The sequence below is a fragment of the Papio anubis genome, chromosome 9, assembly GCF_008728515.1.
Source record: "Papio anubis isolate 15944 chromosome 9, Panubis1.0, whole genome shotgun sequence".
Classification (NCBI taxonomy): Eukaryota; Metazoa; Chordata; class Mammalia; order Primates; family Cercopithecidae; genus Papio; species Papio anubis.
Window position 1 is genome coordinate 103,676,154 of NC_044984.1, and position 20,417 is coordinate 103,696,570.

The 20,417-nt window shown below is 43.4% G+C and overlaps 1 protein-coding gene across 4 annotated transcripts in view; it reads left to right on the plus strand.

Annotated features, from left to right (window-relative positions):
• The first annotated feature begins 426 nt into the window (after positions 1-426).
• Positions 427-20,417, plus strand: part of MYO1H (myosin IH) — a 58,144-nt gene continuing 38,153 nt past the window's right edge. The window contains exons 1-8 of one of the 4 annotated variants that reach the window (XM_021922888.2): positions 427-552; positions 5,100-5,215; positions 8,865-9,063; positions 10,185-10,265; positions 13,577-13,756; positions 16,698-16,796; positions 18,923-19,036; positions 19,769-19,840. In XM_021922888.2, coding sequence (XP_021778580.2) covers positions 427-552; positions 5,100-5,215; positions 8,865-9,063; positions 10,185-10,265; positions 13,577-13,756; positions 16,698-16,796; positions 18,923-19,036; positions 19,769-19,840 — 987 coding nt within the window. Of the gene's footprint in view, positions 553-843; positions 1,392-5,099; positions 5,216-8,864; positions 9,064-10,184; positions 10,266-13,576; positions 13,757-16,697; positions 16,797-18,922; positions 19,037-19,768; positions 19,841-20,417 lie in introns of those variants that run through there. The other 3 variants (XM_031650733.1, XM_031650735.1, XM_009181670.4) reach the window with 3 other exon arrangements.

A 20,417-nucleotide genomic window follows, 5' to 3' on the forward strand; every position in this document is an offset into this window, starting at 1 on the left:
TGTTGTCTAGGTTCATTTTCTGGCTCCGTCTTTTGGCAGATTTTGGGCATGGCTTATGACATTCCTATGCCTCAGTTTCCTCATCTGTAGAATGGGCATAATAATAGTATTTCATAGGGTCAGAAAGAAGATCAAAAGAAACAGCACAAGTCAAGCGTTTAGAATAGTACCTAATGGTAAATACTTGGTTCCTGTCAGCTGCTGCTATTCCTATTTTTTATGATTATGATCTCGTATCCCCAACCATATTGTAAACTCTAAGTGAAGACAGCATAAGTTAATGCTGGCTCTACTATCCCAGGGTTTAGCATCTTGTTATTTCCATGCATTAGACGTGTAATAGATATTACCAAATAGACGAGCTGCTGAAGAATGTTCTGTTTCCCGTAGAAAGAAGACGTGAGGAGGAAACACATCCGTTTGCACATGGAAGGGGCGCTGACTGCCCGGGACAAGGTCGGGGTTCAGGATTTTGTGCTATTGGACGCATATACCAGCGAATCTGCCTTTGTCGACAACCTCCGCAAGCGTTTCAACGAGAACCTCATATACGTAACGTGATCCATTTCTCAGCTGTTTTTTTAGGGTGGTTGTTTCCTTCTTGCCTTCACGACTTTGATGAGTGTGAATAATATCACTCTATTAGGTTAGACATAGAAGGGAGATACTGAGGCGCCACTCTTAGATGCACTTCGATCCTTTGTGCTAAGACGTTTATGGCTGCCCGTGACAGATACCCAACTTACACCAGCCTAAGTCACTAAAGGGAATCTGTCCATGTCTGTAACTGTAGGTCCCAGGAGTAGATCTAGGGTTTCAGACGATGTCTGGAGACTCTTTCTCCATCTCTGCTCTGCTTTCTTAGGCATCCATTTCCTTCTCAGGTGCATGGCAGCAAGATGGTTGCCCTCAGATCCGGGCTGTCATTTTATCAGCTTAGGGTTGCCGCTGAGAAGCGAGCCCATCCTGTGGGGAAGAAGCTCTAGTAAATGGCCCAAGCTGATGTTGATCAGCTCTGATTGGTCCACTTTCGGTCATGTGCCTGTCTCTGAACCAATCCCATGGCTAGAAATGGAGACTATTCTGATTGGCCAGGCTCTTACCAGGCCCGCCCCTGGAGGTGAGGGGTGGAGTCGGAGCCCTAGACTGTATATACGGAGAGCTGGGGAAGAGGGTTACCCGAAGGACTTTGCTGGGAGAAAGGGGCAGAGATACCAAGCAGGCAAAACTAACAGCTGTCCAGCATACCCCATGAATGGTCAAAGGTCAAGAATGAAGCACTTACCAAACTCTTCTCAGGTTGATCTTGTCACATCTAGTTTTTATTCAAAAACCAGTTTTTGTTAAATTCCCATTTATCACCACGCTCTGATTTGGTGGTCAATTTTCAGGTAAATTCCTCTAGGGTAAACTTCATAGTGTCCCTGTGTGTGTCATGGGTGTTATTAAAATTATTTAATTTTTTGAGATTTTATTAGCTTTTGCCAAGAGTAAATTAGACAGAAGCGGTTTAAAAATATTTGTCTTGTAGCTATTTTGTTTGTAATGGTGCCCGTGGCTTAATCTATATATTGAAACCAAGGTTACCAGAAGAAATAAACAAGGTGTTTCTTAGAGTACATATCCTACAGCCTAACGTTCAGAATTCTCACCCTTAATTGTAGAAATAGAAAAAAAAAACAACTAATTTTATATACAGGAAAAGGAAAAATGAGATGGTACAGAGAAGTACAAATGGCATGATGGGATCATCGTGATTAAGCTAAATGTTTCTGATTTGAACTGATAAATTTCAGAAACTGTGTCTTCCACCCTGAATTTCTACTGATTGAAGTAATATGGAGTTTTAGTGAAAATTCTCTGCTTCAATTCTATGTTTGATTTTTGTCCTGAAGATTGGAGACATTAGTTAGAATGATTTTGTGTGTAATCTATTTTTTTTTTTTTTTAATTTGAGATGGATCTTGCTAAGTTGCCCAGGCTAGTCTTGAACTCCTGGGTTCAAGCACTCCTCCTGCCTCAGCCTCCCACATAGCTGGAATTACAGGCACACACCACCACACCCAGCTATTTTAGCATAATCTTAATATAGATTTAGTGTGTCCTGTATTTGAAACAGCTACACACTGAGAATCTGAGAATATCAGATGTATTTTCCAAGGAGCACATTAATTTTTTTCTATAGAAGAGTGTGGAGCTCTTTATTCATAATTGTATTTCAAAAGTGGTTATATTATAAATATAAGTAAGTACCTGAAAAACCTGAATATGAGTAGAGTCTAATGTTGAAATCTGGGAATATAAGTGCCAGTAGCAGGAGTGTTTTGCCCAATTTTAGAAGGTTTGTAGGTATACCCATCCTGTTTTCTTGTTTGTTTGTTTTTTTCTAGTTTTTTTTTTTTTTTTTTTTTCTTTTTTTTTTTTTTTCCTTCATATGGAGTCTCACTCTGTTGCCCAGGCTGGAGTGTAGTAGCCCGATCTTGGCTCACTGGAACCTCCACCACCCGGGTTCAAGCAATTCTTCTACCTCAGCCTCCCCAGTAGCTGAGACTAGAGGCGCCTGCCACCACCCCCGGCTAATTTTTTTGTATTTTTAGTAGAGATGGGGTTTCACCATGTTGGCCAGGCTGGTCTCAAACTTCTGATCTTGGGTGACCCACCTGCCTCAGCCTCCCAGAGTCCTGGGATTACAGGCGTGAGCCACCACGCCCAGCCCACCCATCCTACTTTCACTCAATGCCAGAGAGACCTTTAAGAACCATGCATCATCATTACGTGCGCCCCTCTTAAAGTGATCCATTCACGTAATGGTTTAGGGAGGTATTTCTCTTTTTTTGTATCTTCAACTTTTAACTTCAGGGGTACATGTGCAGGATGTGCAGGTTTGTTACATAGGTAAACGTGTGCTGTGGTGGTTTGCTGATCAACCCATCACCTAGGTATTAAGACCAGCATGCATTAGCTATTCTTTCTGATGCTCTCTGTCCCCTGCAATAAGCCCCAATGTGTGTTGTTCCCCCCGCCTCACAAATGTGTCCATGTGTTCTCATCGTTTAGTTCCCACTTATTAGCAAGAACATGCAGTGTTTGGTTTTCTGTTCCTGCATTAGTTTGCTGAGGATAACGGCTTCTAGCTTCTTCCATGTACCAGCAAAGGACATGATCTCGTTCCCTTTTATGGCTGCATAGTATTCCATAATGTATATACACTCTATTTTCTTTATTCAGTCTATCATTGATGGGCATTTGGGTTGATTCCATGTCTTTGCTGTTGTGAATAGTGCTGCAGTGAACACACATGTACATGTATCTTTATAATAGAATGATTTATATTTCTTTGGGTATATACCCAGTATTGGGATTGGTGGGTCAAATGGTATTTCTGCCTCTAGATCTTTGAGGAATCGCCACACTGTTTTCCACAGTGGTTGAACTAATTTACACTTCCACCAACAGTGTAAAAGCCTTCCTTTTTCTCCACTGCCTTACCAGCATCTGTTGTTTTTTCACTTTTTAATAATCGCCATTCTGACTGGCGTGAGATGACATCTCATTGTGGTTTGGATTTGCATTTCTCTAATGATCAGTGGTGTTGAGCTTTTTTTCATATCATTGTTAGCTGCATGTATGTCTCCTCTTTGAGAAGTGTCCGTTTATTTCCTTTGCCCACTTTTTAATGGGGTTGTTTTTTCTTGTAAATTTGTTTAAATTCCTTGTAGACCGGATATTAGACCTTTGTCAGATGAATAGGTTGCAGAACTTTTCTCCCATTCTGTAGGTTGCCTCTTCACTCTGGTGATAGTTTCTTTTGCTGTGCAGAAGCCCTTTAGTTTAATTAGATCCCATTTGTCAATTTTTGCTTTTGTTGCAATTGCTTTTGGCATTTTCATCATGAAATCTTTGTAGGGCAGGTATTTCATTTCAGTAGGGAAGGGTGGTATCTCTGCCATCCGAGCCCACAGAGCCAGGATGATCTGAACCTGCTCCATCTTCAACATCCTCCCTTGCTAGTCTCCGTTCTGCCCTTACTCAGACTTCAACCACAATGGCCTCTTGTGCCCCTAGCCTGCCACATGTATTTCTTCAGCCTGAAATGCCCTTCCTGCCTACTTTGTTCGTGGCTGGCTCCTCATCCTTCAAGCTCTGCTCAGATGTCACCTCCTTAAAGCAGTCTTCCCGGCAAGGTGTGATGGCTCACGCCTGTAATCCCAGCACTTTGGGAGGCCAAGGCAGGCAGATCACCTGAGGTCAGGAGTTCAAGACCAGCCTGGCCAACATGGTGAAACCCCATCTCTACTAAAAATACAAAATTAGCTGGGTGTGGTGGCGCATGCCTGTAATCCCAGCTATGGGAGGCTGAGGAGAATCACTTGAACCCAGGAGGCAGAGGTTGCAGTGAGCTGAGATCGAGCCACTGCACTCCAGCCTGGGCAGCGAAGTGAGACGCTGTCTCAAAAAAAAAAAAAAAAGAAGAAGAAGAAGACTTCCCCATGCCTGCTAATATGGCCTGCCTTCATTGTTTATACCCTCGTTACGCTGTGTATACCTTTCTTTTTTTTAATTTTTATTTTATTTTATTTTATTTTTTTTGAGACGGAGTCTTGCTCTGTCACCCGGGCTGGAGTGCAGTGACGCGATCTCGGCTCACTGCAACCTCCACCTCCTGGGTTCAAGAGATTCTCCTGCCTCTGCCTCCTGAGTAGCTGGGACTACAGGCATGCACCATCATGCCCGGCTAATTTTTTCTATTTTTAGTAGAGATGGGGTTTTACCATGTTAGCCAGGATGGTCTTGATCTCCTCACCTGTGATCCGCCTACCTCAGCCTCCCAAAGCGCTGGGATTACAGGCATGAGCCACCGCACCCAGCCATGTACACCTTTCTTAATACTGATCTCTTCCTGCAGCTGTCTTTATTCCTCAGCTGTTTGTCTGCTGTCTCCCTCATACCCCCACCCCCACCATGTAAGCTCCCAGCAGAGATCCCGCCTGATTTATCATTTTAAATCCTCCATGCAGAATGAATACACGGGAATCATCATGTGTGACAGTCTTTTACACCCCAGAATTCCTCACTTGTGCTTTGGTCCATTTCTCTAGACGTATATTGGCACCCTCCTTGTGTCTGTGAATCCATACCAGGAGCTCGGAATCTACACTGTGAGCCAGATGGAACTTTATCAAGGGGTCAATTTCTTTGAACTGCCGCCACATGTGTGAGTAGCATCCACAGGATCATCACTAGAAGGATTTTTCTTTTTCCCCTTCCTCTCTCTCCTCCCTTCTCTCTCTCCTTCCTTCTCACCATGCATCTGTCCGTCCATCCATCCATCCATCCATCCATCCATCCACCCACCCATCTGTTCATCCTCCTATCCATCCACATATCCATCCATCCACCTATCCATCATTCATTCACCTATCCACCCACCTACCTACCTATCCATCAATACATCCATCCATTGATCTAAATCCTTGATGCATGTTTATTAGGTTCTGTACCTCATTTAAGCCCTTGCCTTCTTGTAACGTAAGTCTTCAAAGCAGTAGAAAACTTTAGAAGGTCTTTATGGAATCTCAACTTAAATATGAAAAAAGGTGGAACCTTTGTGTAACTGCTGAGAAATTTAAGAGTGTGGCTGGAGAGACGTCTTCTCCGGGAAGAGGGTTGCTATAGTGCCGTCCACTGGTGCCTAAGAAGACTGCTCCTTGGTAGAAACTTAATCAGGGCTATGGAAGCTTAAGAGGTGCAAATTTCTTTATTCCTCTCCCCTATGTATAACCTATGGTAATAATAATTTGTAGAGGGTGATTATATTTTTAGTACATAACATTTTCTGTTTTAAGCAAATTTTTGAAAATACACACTCGCCTGCAGTATGGCCAGAATTTGTTTATATGTAACACTATAAGCTGACAGGGTAGAATTATTCACCTGACCTCAGATCTCTTGTCTCCAAACACCATTTTCCTTCTTAACATGTAACTGAGTCTGTAAAAACAATCTGCTTAGATTTCTCATTTGATTTGGAAGTTAATTAAAAGGGACTGAAATAAAAATATATATGTAGTTAGAGTTTACTGATTAGTTACACATTAATTCAGAGTTTCTAGAGCCATTTCACAGAGGCTAGAAAATATAACCACTTTGATATCAGTTTTCACAAAGTTGAGGACATTTTTAAGTCTTAAAACCTTACCATTTTAAATAATTTCCCTTGTATTTGAAAATAATGTATAACCCATATTATCTGCTAAATAATGCTGTTTGTTTGTCACTATGCCTAATTGGCCAAATTTTCTTTTTTTTTTTTTTAATCACACTTTATTTTTTTTGGTAGCTATTATTTTTATTTTTATTATTATTATTATTATTATACTTTAAGTTTTAGGGTACATGTGCATAACGTGCAGGTTTGTTACATATGTATACTTGTGCCATGTTGGTGTGCTGCACCCATCAACTCGTCAGCACCCATCAACTCGTCATTTATATCAGGCATAACTCCCAATGCAATCCCTCCCCTCTCCCCCCTCCCCATGATAGGCCCCGGTGTGTGATGTTCCCCTTCCCAATACAAGTGATATCATTGTTCAGTTCCCACCTATGAGTGAGAATATGCGGTGTTTGGTTTTCTGTTCTTGCGATAGTTTGCTGAGAATGATGGTTTCCAGCTGCATCCATGTCCCTACAAAGGACACAAACTCATCCTTTTTTATGGCTGCATAGTATTCCATGGTGTATATGTATTTGGCCAAATTTTCTAATAGTTATTTAACATTCAAAACAACAACTACCAAAAGAAAGGAAAGATGAACAATTTTTTCTTGCCCAGGCTTTGCTGAATTTTCTAGTTTTTCTCCCCCTTGACTTCTAGGCTAATATTTAGATTCTGCCTCTGTTGTCTTGGTGACTCAGCTATTCCACTTTCTTTTCTTTTTTTTTCTTTTTTTTTTTCCTTTTTGAGACAGAGTCTTGCTCTGTCACCCAGGCAGGAGTGCAGTGGTGCTGTTTTGGCTCACTGCAAGCTCCACCTCCTGGGTTCATGCCATTCTCCTGCCTCAGTCTCCTGAGTAGCTGGGACTACAGGCGCCCGCCACCACGCCCGGCTAATGTTTTTTCTTTTATTTTTGTATTTTAGTAGAGATGGGGTTTCGCTGTGTTGCCCAGGATTGTCTCGATCTCCTGAGCTCATGATCCACCCGCCTCGGCCTCCCAAAGTGCTGGGATTACAGGCATGAACTATTCCACTTTCTAAGGCACTCATAAGCCTTTCTGCATCACTGCCATATATATGTTGAGACAGGGTCTCGCTTTGTCATCCGGACTGGAGAGCAGTGACACAATAATGGATCACTGCAGCCTCCACCTCCCACAACTCAGGTGATCCTCCAACCTCGGCCTCCTAAGTAGCCAGGACTACAGGCACACACCACCACCCTGGCTAATTTTTGTATTTTTTGTGGAGACAGGGTCTCAGTGTGTTGCCCAGGCTGGTCTTGAACTCCTGGGCTCAAGCGATCTGCCCGCCTCAGCCTCCCAAAGTGCTGGGATTGCAGGTGTGAGCCACCATGCCCAGCCACCACCATGGATTAAAAGCCAAAATGGCTTTGCAACTCTGCCTCATATTCAGGTTCTATTCCTGGGATACCTTCATGCTTTGGTGTCTGATCTTGAAGATAAAGTGCTTCTCATAGTTTTACCTCTTGTCCTAAAGATATCACTGAAGTTTGTTAATCTCTTTGGTTTCCTGCCACTCCATTCTTAGTATTCTAGGTTTTGAGGGAAAAAATACATGAGATCTTATTCTGTTTATTGAATTGAATTATTTAATATTTAGACAAGATTGTTATTTTCACCTACAGTTAATAGAACATCTCTTGGAGATGTAAGTTAGTAGCTGGCTTATTCTTATAAAACATTGATGGATTAAAAACGTAAATTTGATGAACTTCAAAAAATATTTTCAGGCTAGGTGCGGTGGCTCACGCCTGTAATCCCAGCACTTTGGGAGGCTGAGGCAGGTGGATCATGAGGTCAGGAGTTCCAGACCACCCTGACCAACATGGTGAAACCCCGTCTCTACTAAAAATACAAAAATTAGCCAGGCACGGTGGTGTGCACCTATAATCCCAGCTACTCAGGAGGCTGAGGCATGAGAATCGCTTGAACTTGGGAGGCAGAGGTTGCAATGAGCCCAGATCACGCCATTGCACTCTGGCCTGGGTGACAGAGCGAGACTCCATCTCAAAAAAAAAATTCATTACAGCTTAAATTCTTCTTTTAACTCTTCTATTTGAGTTTTGATATCTAGTACACTTTATATTTGATCAGTCAGTGGGTGGGGGTAGAGAGTTTTTTGTTTTTTTGTTTTTTGGGTTTGGGTTTGGTTTTTTGTTTTTGTTTTTGTTTTTGAGACAGAGTCGTGCTCTGTTGCCCAGGCTGGAGATTGCCCAGGCGCAATCTCGGCTCACTGCAACCTTTGCCTCCCGGGTTCAAGTAATTCTCCTGCCTCAGCCTCCCGAGTAGCTGGGATTACAAGCATGCACCACCATACCTGGCTAATTTTTGTATCTTTTTTTAGTACAGATGGGGTTTCATCATGTTGTCCAGGCTGGTCTCGAACTCCTGACCTCAAGTGATCCAACTGCCTCAGCTTCCTGGAGTGCTGGGATTACAAGCATAACCACTGTGCCCTGCCTATGGAAAGGGCTTGACATGTGTTTGAGCTCATTGTCCTTGTACCACAGTCTGAATGTGGGTGGCTTCCTGGAGATGGAGTACCTCATTTTGCTTCTTTGGTGGGTGTCAGAGTCAAGGGAAGTACCATGAAAACCAATTTGTTTCTCTCACTCCTCCTCCAGCTATGCTATAGCCGACAACGCTTACCGAATGATGTGCTCTGAACTAAATAACCATTTCATCCTCATTTCTGGAGAGAGTGGGGCAGGGAAAACAGAGGCCTCCAAGAAAATTCTCCAGTATTTTGCAGTGACCTGCCCAATGACCCAGTCACTACAAATAGCCCGTGACAGACTGCTGCTCTCCAACCCAGTGCTGGAGGTAAGCGGTCTCTGGGGACCAATCGAAGGGAGTTCCAGGGAGGTCACTAAGTGAGACAAATCCTGTCTGGGCAGGTCAGTTAAAATGGGCAGGTCACTGTTAAGAAAAGGGTCACACAGATAGTGTCACAGTTAAGGGTGTGACCTGGAACTAAGCCATTTCCCCATTTGTTGAATGGGTCTGCTTATAGTACCTACCTTTTAAGACATTCGGGTTTTTTTGTTTTTTGTTTTTTTTTTTAGACAGAGTCTCTCTCTGTCACCCAGGCTGGAGTACAGTGTCACAGAAACCTCCGCCTCCTGGGTTTAAGCAATTCTCCTGCTTCAGCTTCCCAAGTAGCTGGTACTACAGGCATGTGCCATCATTCCCAGCTAATTTTTGCATTTTTAGTAGAGACGGGGTTTCGCCATGTTGGCCAGGCTGGTCTCAAACTCCTGACCTCAGGTGACCTGCCTGCATCAGCCTCCCAAAGTGCTAGAATTACAGGCGTGAGCCACCGCACCCAGCCTAAGAAGTTTTGAGGATTGAGTGAAACAGGTGCACAAAAAGCACACAGCAGAATTAGGAAGCACCAAAAATACTGTATTATTTATTAATAGTTTTCTTATTATTGAGTTAAAATTATTTTGGTTATGATTACTTACATTGTTGCAATTCACCGACTTGCTGGCTGATCCTGAACAAGTCATTTTCTCCTTTGTTTTTGTGGCCCTTTCTATAAATGAAGATGTTTATAGTAGAAGGAATTTTCCCAGTGGACCCTTTGAGCAGAACAACGTGATATAAAAAGGGGTCTGGTGATGGGGACTGTCAACCATACCTTCTAGAACAGCATGGGGCTAGGGTTCTATGTACCCCTCCTGAGACCATTTCCAATATATTCCTAGATTGGATTATAGGAAGAAGATATTGTTCCCCTCTTCTCCCCGGGTCCAAATCTAGTGTTTGGCATTAAATTCTCTGTAGTTAGTGATCCCTTCTTAGAAAATAATGCATGCCTTTCCTCCCTGGCTCCTCCTACCCTCTCTCCTCCATTTTCATACTAAGCATATTATTTGGGATCAGGAATTTGACACGCATGGTGAGCTTAAATGACAGTGAATGACACTTTGTATTCCAAGGCTTTTGGAAATGCCAGAACGCTCCGGAATGACAACTCCAGCAGATTTGGGAAATACATGGATATACAATTTGATTTTCAGGTACACTGAAGCTCCTATTACTGGTTCATGGGGACCCCTTATTTTGCCAGTGACGGAACCCAAGCCAAGGCCCCTTAAGGGGAGAATGACATTTATTGGCTCAAGCAGTTTAAAAAAAAAATCCAGGGTTAGTGCTAGTTTTAGGAAATGCAAATAAAGACCACAATGAGATAACATTTTATACCACCTGGATGGGCAGAAGCTAAAAAGTCTAATATATATGAGGTGTTGATGAAGATATGGATCATAAGGAATTCTTACACATTGCTCGTGGGGTGTAATATATTGGGAAATTATTGGAAAATAATGGGGTGTATACCAGAGTTATGATGTTATCTTAGGAAGCTGAAAAAACATAATCTAAGGTGCAACCATCCCGCTCTCAGAGATATCTCAGAGATATCAGATGCGTAAGCGTGTCCATAACAGAACTGCTCATCATGATGAGCAAGTAAGTAGACTGAACAGCACCAGCGCATCTGGAGAGAACTGAAATGTCCATCAACAGGAGAATGACTACATTGTGGTGTGTTCACACCGTCAGGCATTACACTGCAGACAGCAAATGAACCACAGCTACACCTCACATGGATGGGTCTTGGGAACATACTGTATGCCAGCGTGATATCATTTTTTTTTCATTAAGCTTAAAAACAAATCACAAGGACCAGACGCAGTGGCTCATGCCTGTAATCCCAGCAATTTGGGAGGCCAAGGCGGGTGGATTACCTGAGGTCAGGAGTTCAAGACCAGCCTGGCCAACATGGTGAAACCCCATCTCTTAAAAAAAAAAAAAATACAAAAAATTAGCCGGGTGTGGTGGTGTGCTCCTGTAATCCCAGCTACTCGGAAGGCTGAGGCAGGAGAATTGCTTGAACCTGGGAGGTGGAGGTTTCAGACAGTCAAGATGGCACCACTGCACTCCAGCCTGGGCAACAAGAGTGAAACTTCATCTCAAAAAAAAAAAAAAAAAAAAAAGACACAAGTAAACAATATATTGTTTAGGCATGCCTGCTTACCTGGCAAGGGCCAGCACTCTTTTTCGGATACAGCCAGATAGTAAATATTTTAGGCTTTGTGAGCCATTCAGCCATACAGTCGAAATGACCCAGGTCCACTCTTGCAGCATGAAAGCAGCCACGGACAATGCATAAGTGAATGAGCATGGCTGTGTTAGACACAGAATTTAAGTGGAGCTAAGGCAAGCAGGAAAGGAAGGCAGAATTCTCAAGGGCTCATCATTCCAAGTGGTAAAATGACACATGGGAGAACAGCAGCTGTATGAGCACGGAGCTCAATGATGGGGACAAACTGGCTCAAGGATGTCCCAGAGGCTGGGAAGTGGGCCTGTGGTGGAGTGGATTTGGAAAGAAATTTAATAGCCATGCGTATTTGAAAACCTTTTTGAAAGTTCAACACATATACTGAAAAGGCTATAAAACATGAGGACAGCCCAGTGAATTTTTACATATGTATCCACCTCTGTAAACACCACCCAGACCAAGACATAAAAATGTCTAGCATCTGGGCCGGGCTTGGTGGCTCGCTCCTGTAATCCCAGCACTTTGGGAGGCCGAGGTGGGCGGATCAGCTGAGGTCAGGAGTTCGAGACAAGCCTGGCCAACATGGTGAAACCCTGTCTCTAATAAAAATACAAAAATTACCCAGGTGTGGTGGTGCACACCTGTAGTCCCAGTTACTCGGGAGGCTGAGGCATGAGAATCGCTTGAACTTGGGAGGCAGAGGTTGCAGTGAGCCCAGATTACACCACTGCACTCCAGCCTGAGCAAGAGAGTAAGACTCTGTCTCAAAAACAAAACAAAACAAAATTATAGCATCTGGAGGCTAGGCAGTGGTGACTCACACCTGTAATACCAGCATTTTGGGAGGTCGAGGTGGGAGGATTGCTTGAGCCCAGGAGTTCAAGACCAGCCTGGGGAACATAGTGAGACCCTGTCTTTACAAAAAACAAAAATAAAATAGCAAGGCACAGTGGTGCACGCTTATAGTCCCAGTTACTTGGGAGGCTGAGGCGGGAGAATTGCTTGAGCCTAGGCATTTGAGGTTATAATGAGCCACGATCAGGCCACAGCACTCCAGCGTGGGCAACAGAGCAAGACCCTGTCTCTTAAAATAAAAATTAAAAAAAAAAATTCTAACATCTAAAAGCTTTTCCTGCTCTTCCCCAACAGACTCCCCCTTCCCACTGCCCACTGTTCTGACCTCTGTGATCATTGGTTCATTTCACTGGTCATTGAAGTGCATATGAATGAAATTACACAGTATGTTCTATTTTGTGCCTGACTTCTTGCAGTCAACGTATCTGTCAGATTCATCCATGTCCTTGCATGTAGCAGTTGTTCACTTTTTGATTTTATGACTATGTCACAACTTATCTGTTCTCCTTTTGTTGGACATTTGGACTGTTTGCAATTTGGGACTGTGACATATAGCAGTTTGAACATCCGTGCACATGCCCTTTAGTAGATTTATATTGGATTAAAGAAGTAGAATCACGGGGTTCTTACCAGCAAAGCAGTGTTAGGATAATTAATGATGGTTCCGGTTGCTCCATACCCTTGCCAACATTTATATTGTTCATCCTTTTGAGAAATTCTGGTGGGATATAGTGGTTTTTCACTGTGATTTAAGTTTGTATCTCCCTGGTAATTAATGAAATTTTGCTTCTTGGCCACTTAAAGGCTTTCTTTTTCATTCAAGTCTTTTGCCCATTTTTAATTGGGTTGTTGGTTCTTTCCTATTGATTTGCAAGAATCTCTATATATTCTGGAATAAAAATCTTTTATTGGTTATATTATTGAAAATATTAAGACAGTGTGATATTCACACAAGGATAGATAAAGAGGACAATAGATCAGAATAAAGTCCAGAGAAGATCGAGTCCACACATACAGTCAGCTGACTTACAACAGAGGCATCACTATGATTCAGTAGAGACAAGATCATCTTTCTAATAAATGGCACTGATCAACTGGATATCAACATGAATAAAAAGACCTTTGACCACTCCCCCTCTCCATATACAAAAATTCAATAGTGATGGATCATTATCCTAAACAATCAAGCTTCTAGAAAAAGACATAGAAACTATCTTCATGATAGTTTCTTGGGGTAAGCAAAACTCTTTGTAAACAGAACCCAGGAAATACTAATGATAGAAGATTGATAGGTCCAAAAAAAGAAGAAGATTGATAGATCAGACTTCATGCCAACTCAGAACTTCAAGCCATCAGGAGATGCCAGGAAGAGATTTTTGTTGTCACTGCTGCATTTTTTGTTCTGTTTTGAAGGGCATCCCTGTAGGTGGGCATATCATCAGTTACTTGATAGAGAAGTCCCGAGTTGTCTACCAAAACCAAGGCGAGCGGAATTTCCACATCTTCTACCAGCTGCTGGCAGGTGGTGAGGAGGAGCGCCTGGCTTTCCTGGGACTGGAGCGAGACCCCCAGCTGTATAAATACCTCTCACAGGTGGGAAGGACCAGCACCTGGCTTTGGTGACTCTTTGGACGAGGGAATCAGAGGTGTTTAACACGGGCTGCTGTAGGATGTTTGAGACGTTCTATTACCATTGTGCTATGTGTCCTATTGGCTAATTTCTTGATATATGTATATATCACAAGTAATCTAACCCATCTCCTCTTGTGCCTGGCAGCTATATCACCTTGGTAAAGTAACCAATGTCTAGGCAAGTGGTTCTCATCCCTGGCTGAAACTAGAATCACCTGAAGAACCCTTTAAAAACACAAATGCCTGGGCCATACCCTCCAGAGATTCAGATTTCACTGGTCTGGGGTAGGACCTGGGCGTTAGAATTATTTTAAACGTCCTCCTGGTGATTTAGTGTACAGCCAAAGTGAGGAGCGCTGATCTGGGTGTGATAGAAACTCACCGTCCAACTATATCTAAAACCTATGCTATCTCATTCTGCTTTCAAACTACTTTTTTTTTTTTTTTCTTCCTGTTTTTGGGACGGGCTCTCGCTCTGTCCTCCAGGCTAAAGTGCAGTAGCATAATATAATGGCTCATTGTAGCCTTGACCTCCTGGGCTCAAGGACTCCTCCCATCTCAGCCTTCAAAGTAGCTGGGACTACAGGCTCGAGGTACCATGCCTCATTAATTTTTGTAGTTTTTGTAGAGACAGGGTTTCTCCATGTTGTCCAGGCTGGTCTCAAACTCCTGAGCTCGAGAGATCTGCCCATCTCGGCCTCCCAAAGTGCTGCGTTTACAGGCGTGAGCCACTGTAAACTACTTTTGAAAAGATCTTTTTTGGCCGGGCGCGGTGGCTCACGCCTGTAATCCCAGCACTTTGGGAGGCCGAGAAGGGTGGATCACCTGAGGTCGGCAGTTCAAGACCAGCCTGACCAACATGGAGAAACCCCGTCTCTACTAAAAATACAAAATTAGCCAGGCATGGTGGCACATGCCTGTAATCCCAGCTACTCGGGAGGCGGAGGCACGAGAATCGCTTGAACCCGGGAGGCGGAGGTTGCGGTGAGCTGAGATCGCGCCACTGCACTCCAGCCTGGGCAAAAAAGAGCGAAACTCTGTCTCAAAAAAAAAAAAAAACTTTTTTCATGCTCCTGCCTTCCATCTTGACAAACGTTTGCTGCCAAATGAACACACTGTACAGTTCAGGCCATTCCTATAAGCAAGCCTAGGGTCTAGTGTTACAGAATTGACTGTCAGAAGATAACCTTGCAATATTTGTTTTTCTGCAGCCTGCACTAGCGTTCTAGAATACCCAGATTGTATGGCACTTCTCGGTATTTGGTGTCATTAACACCTTTTTTGTCCCAACATTTTTTGATTTTTCTCTTCTCACTTGGCCTGGTTTTGAATGGAGGCCACCTTGTAGAATGTAGATGAAGGCATCATTTAAGAGAGAAAACGAGGTTTTATAAAATGAATCTCACAAAATGAGAATCAATACTTCCTAGAAATCGTGGAAGAAAAGAAGACTTGACAAAAGTTTACTTTCAAAAATGAAGACAAGCTGGGGCATGATGGCTCAGGCCTGTAATCCCAGCACTTTTGGAAGCCAAGGTGGGAGGATGGCTTGAGTTCAGGAGTTTAAGACCAGCCTGGGCAATGTAGCAAGACCCCGTCTCTAAATGTGTTTTAAAAATAGAAATGAAAAATGAAGCTAAATAATGAAAGAATCTCATAATCTAATTTTATACTAATCAAACTCTGAACTAATTACTAAAACAAAGAAGACATCAAACATTATTTTTTTTTTCTTTTTGGAGGGTTTAATTTTCCGGACAAAGCTGTATGTCACATCATGTTTGTATTCCCATAGCATGATCAGAAAGGGTCAATTTACAAAAATATTTGAAGGCTTCATCCATTTTCCCAAGGGCTTCTCTAACCCTTTGATAAATAATTCCCTTGTAGAATATATCATGCCTTTATTCTTGTAGACTTTTTTCTGGCCACATTAATTCAACTAGATCCATATACGTCAGGGGCTTTGGAAATGGGTCTAGCAATTTGCCACTATTATTTAAAACCAATTTCATGATCTCTCATAACTTCGGTAAACTTTATGGTTTCACTTGGCAGTATATTTGCACTGCTTCCAAACCAACAGGTTTTGGAGAGGGACTGATTTGCACAGGCCCATCCCTTCGGGGGCAGGAGCAGATGTTGCTGGTTGTGCTGGGAAGGTTTGTGAGGTTGCCAATTTTATATCGGCCACTTCATTAAGAAATATTTTCATGGTATGACACATCTGATTTCCCCCATGCAATGAAGAAATCTTTTAAGAAAACAGATCTTCAGATAATTAGGAAACTGGGAACACCCTGTACCACAAAAGCAAAATAATAAAAAACATTTTCCTAGAACGTTTTCTCTTTACATCAGTCTGTTATTTAAAAGACAACCTCTGGAGTTCGTGGGGAAAATCTCTGCTTGTGATGATTTTCACAAAACCTCTGTTACTCTAAATGCCAGCCTTTTATTTCCTTGCGGGAAAGCCGCCTTTCATCTGGTCCTGCAGTGATATTTTTGCTGGAGATCTCTAAGTGAGTCAAGAGTTTCTGCTTTCAAGCACTGTAATATCACTGCATATTTCAGCAGATATTTCCTGAGACAAACGGCTTCAATTCATTTAGCAAAAATGATAAGAAAACTATGTTTAAAAGCACGTACAAAAAGATATACCACTTACATGTAACTTGGAATGTTTTCCCAGAACAGAGATTTTTAAATAAAATTCCAAATAAATTTGGGGAAAAAAGCAACAGTTGTCAGATCATTACATGCTAGACAATTAGAGAAAAATCTATCTTTTATTTGCAATTCAGTACATTATAGGACTAGCTTTTGCATCTTCAGAGAGGAATAGACATGCTAATTGCCCTGATAAAAATGACATTAAGTAACTCAAACTTTTTGTCAACAGGGTCATTGTGCCAAAGAGTCATCCGTTAATGATAAGAATGACTGGAAAACTGTTTCCAATGCCTTTTCTGTCATTGATTTTACTGAAGCTGACCTCGAGGTATGTGCTCTTGCAGCAGAACTGATAGTTTCCTCTGGGACTGAGGAAACATTCCTGATTTCTTGGTGTTTGCATAATACAGTGGCCAGATTCAACAAATAAAAATACAGGATGCAGCTGGATGCGATAGCTCACACCTGTAATTCCAGCATTTTGGGAGGCCGAGGCAGGCGGATCATTTGAGGTCAGGAGTTTGAGACCAGCCTGTCCAACATGGTGAAACCCTGTCTCTACTTAAAAAGTACAAAAATTAGCTGGGCGTGGTGGCGGGTGCCTGTAATCCCAGCTACTCTAGAGGCTGAGGCAGGAAAATCGCTTGAATCCGGGAGGCAGAGGTTGCAGTGAGCAGAGATTGTGCCACTGCACTCCAGCCTGGGCGACATGAGTGAGACTGCATCTCAAAAACACAAAAACAAAAGCAAAAATACAGGATGCCTTGTTACATATGAATTTCAGATAAACAGTGAAGAATTTTTTAGTATGATCATGTTCCAATTATTGCATGTGGACAAACTTGTACTAAAAAAAATAATGTAAGTTTGAAATTCAAATATTAACTGTGGGTTCTTTTATCTGGCAACCCTAAGTTTTCCTAATATTGTGTGCAAGGAGGAGGAGTAGGTTTTTTTCTCCCGTAAAGTAAGTCCAGTCTCAACAATTTAGATGCCATAGAATTACAAGACTCTCATTCATTGAGGCTTCTGTTTTGGCGCGAACTGGAACAAACAGTAGAATTTATAAATACTTCGTTTTTACATCTTTTTGTCTTTTTTTTTTTTTTCATTTTGATTGTTAAACTATCAGTCTTTCAAGGGCCAGGATGTAATTTTAAAACCTCTATATTTGAGGCCAGATGCAGTGGCTCACACCTGTAATCCTGATGCTTTAGGATGCTGAGGTGGAGAAACCACCTGAGGCTAGGAGTTTGAGACTAGCCTGGGGAACATAGGCTGCCTCTACAAAAAAATTTTAAAAATTAGCCAGGCATGGTGGTGCATGCCTGTAGTCCCAGCCACTTAGGAGGCTGAGGTGGGAGGATTGCTTGAGCCCAGGAGGTTGAGACTGTAGTGAGCTATGATGGCACCATTGCATTCCAGCCTGGGTGACAGAGCAAGACCCTGTCTCTAAAAAAAAAAGGATAGATGGGCCAGGTGTGGTGGCTCACGCCTGTAATCCCAGCACTTTGGGAAGCTGAGACGGGCAGATCACAAGATCAGGAGATCAAGACCATCGTGGCTAACACGATGAAACCCTGTCTCTACTAAAAATACACAAAATTAGCCGAGTGTGGTGGCGGGCACGTGTAGTCCCAGCTACTTGGGAGGCTGAGGCAGGAGAACGGCCTGAACCTGGGAGGTGGAGCTTGCAGTGAGCAGAGATTGTGCCACTGCACTCCAGACTGGGCAACAGAGGGAGACTCCGTCTCAAAAAAAAAAAAAAAGGATAGATGGATGGATAGATAGATCGATAATGTTATTTGAAAAATGGGTTCATTAGGTTTATTTTAGACAGTATTGTATAAATTTTTTTTTTCCTCTTTTGAGACGGAGTCTTGCTCTGTCACCAGGCTGGAGTACAAAGGCGTTGTCTCAGCTCACTGCAACCTCCGCCTCCCAGGTTCAAGCAATTCTCCTGCCTCAGCCTCCTGAGTAGCTGAGACTGCAGGCACTCACCACCACACCCAGCTAATTTTTTATTTTTAGTAGAGACAGGGTTTCACCATGTTGGCCAGATGGTCTCGAGCTCTTGACCTTGTGATCCGCCCGCCTCAGCCTCCCAAAGTGCTGGGATTACAGGCGTGAGCCACCGTGCCCGGTCATAAAATATTTTATACAAGTAGTTTATTTTATGAAAAATGCATTTATGTATTTGTCGTTGTTATATGGAAATAAAGTGTTTCATGCTGGACATTGAGTAAGGCTGTTTCACTCTTCCCTTAGCACCCAAAGTGAATAACAGGGCCGGTTTCTGGGGAAGGGGGAGGGCTTGGTTCTGTGAGCTCAGGTGTGGAATTGGGACAGGGGCATTTTTCCTTTGGGTGTCTCCACTATGTGTATCAATTAGGTAGCCACCGTTCTCTTTCCCTGTCCTGATCTCCTGTCTCTGAACACTTCCCATGTTCCCAGAATCTCTTTGGAATTATTGCCAGTGTCTTACACCTGGGGAACATTGGTTTTGAAGAAGATGACCAAGGCTGTGCCACTATCCCAGACACCCATGAGATCAAGTGGATAGCCAAGGTGATGTTCCTGTTTCGGAGAGGATAGAGGGAGGGGGAGGGGTGGGAGAGGAGAGCAAGGCCGCTGGGTGCCCACAGTTAGGCCCAAATGTCTGGTGCCATGCTCTTTTGGCTGATACTGGTTAGGAGGTTTAAATAGTGGGGGTTTGAAGGAGAGGGCAGGAGTGAAAGCCAGTTGGTTGAGAGAGCTATTGTGGTCTGTTTTGTACTAAAGCACAGTGATCATTCTGGGCAGATAACCCTGGGCCTGGATACTCCATGAACTCTTTATAAGTTAGTGAGTAGGCTGGGCACAATGGCTTGTACCTGTGATCCCAGGGCTTTGGGAAGCCAAGGCAGGAGGATCGCTTGAGGCCAGAAATTCAAGGCTGCAGTGAGCCACGATCATGCCCACTGCACTCCAGCCTGGGCAACATAGTGAGACCCTGTCTCTAAAAAAAAAGAAATTAGCTGTGAATGGTGGCACACACCTGAAGTCCCAGCTACTCAGGAGGCTGAGGTGGGAGGATCACTTCAGCCTGGTAGGCAGAGGTTGCAGTGAGCAGAGATCATGCCACTGCACTCCAGCCTGGGTGACAGAATGAGACCCTGTCTCAAAAAAAGTTACAGTGAGCTATGATTGTGCCACCACATTCCCACCTGGCAACGGAGCCATACCTTGTCTCTAAAAAAATAATAAAAAGCAAGTAAAACTGTGTCACTGAATAGCACTTTGGATTTCTTTTATATGCAGCTCCTGGGAGTCCACCCAGCAGACCTTCTGGAAGCTCTCACCCACAGAAAAATTGAAGCCAAAACTGAGGAGGTAAAAATGGCTCTAGGTGGAAATGTGCCGGCCCTCCCTGCTGCTGCTGCCTCCCTCCAATAGCAGCAGGGTGGTGGCCTCAGGGGAGGCCAAACCTTTGATCCTAGTTCACGAGGCCCTGCGTGGTCCAGCTCCTGTGGGGTCTCCTGCCTCATCCTCCCCCATCACCATCACCACCGCCACACCAATGCTAGCAAGCCATGCCTCATACTCCCTATGTCCTCCCTCCACAGGAGTCTTTGCACATGTTGTTCCTTCTGCTGGAACACTGTTCCCGATGCTTCATCTAGTTAACTCCTCTTCATCTTTCATTTCCTGGGGGTCACTTCCTCAAGGAGCCTTCTCTGATCCTCCCACCTCTACCTCAAAGCACCATATGCATCTCCTTGTAGCACTTTCAACATGACTGTGTGATTCTTTGAATATCTCTCCCTCCCTCCCTACCCCCAAATGAACTGTGAGCCCATGAAGGTCAGGACTGCGTGTCTGGGTTACAGCTGTATCTTGGCAGCCCAGCACAGTGCCTGGCACACATGGGCACTCAAGAAAGAGCCATCGTATGAACCAAAGGCAAGAG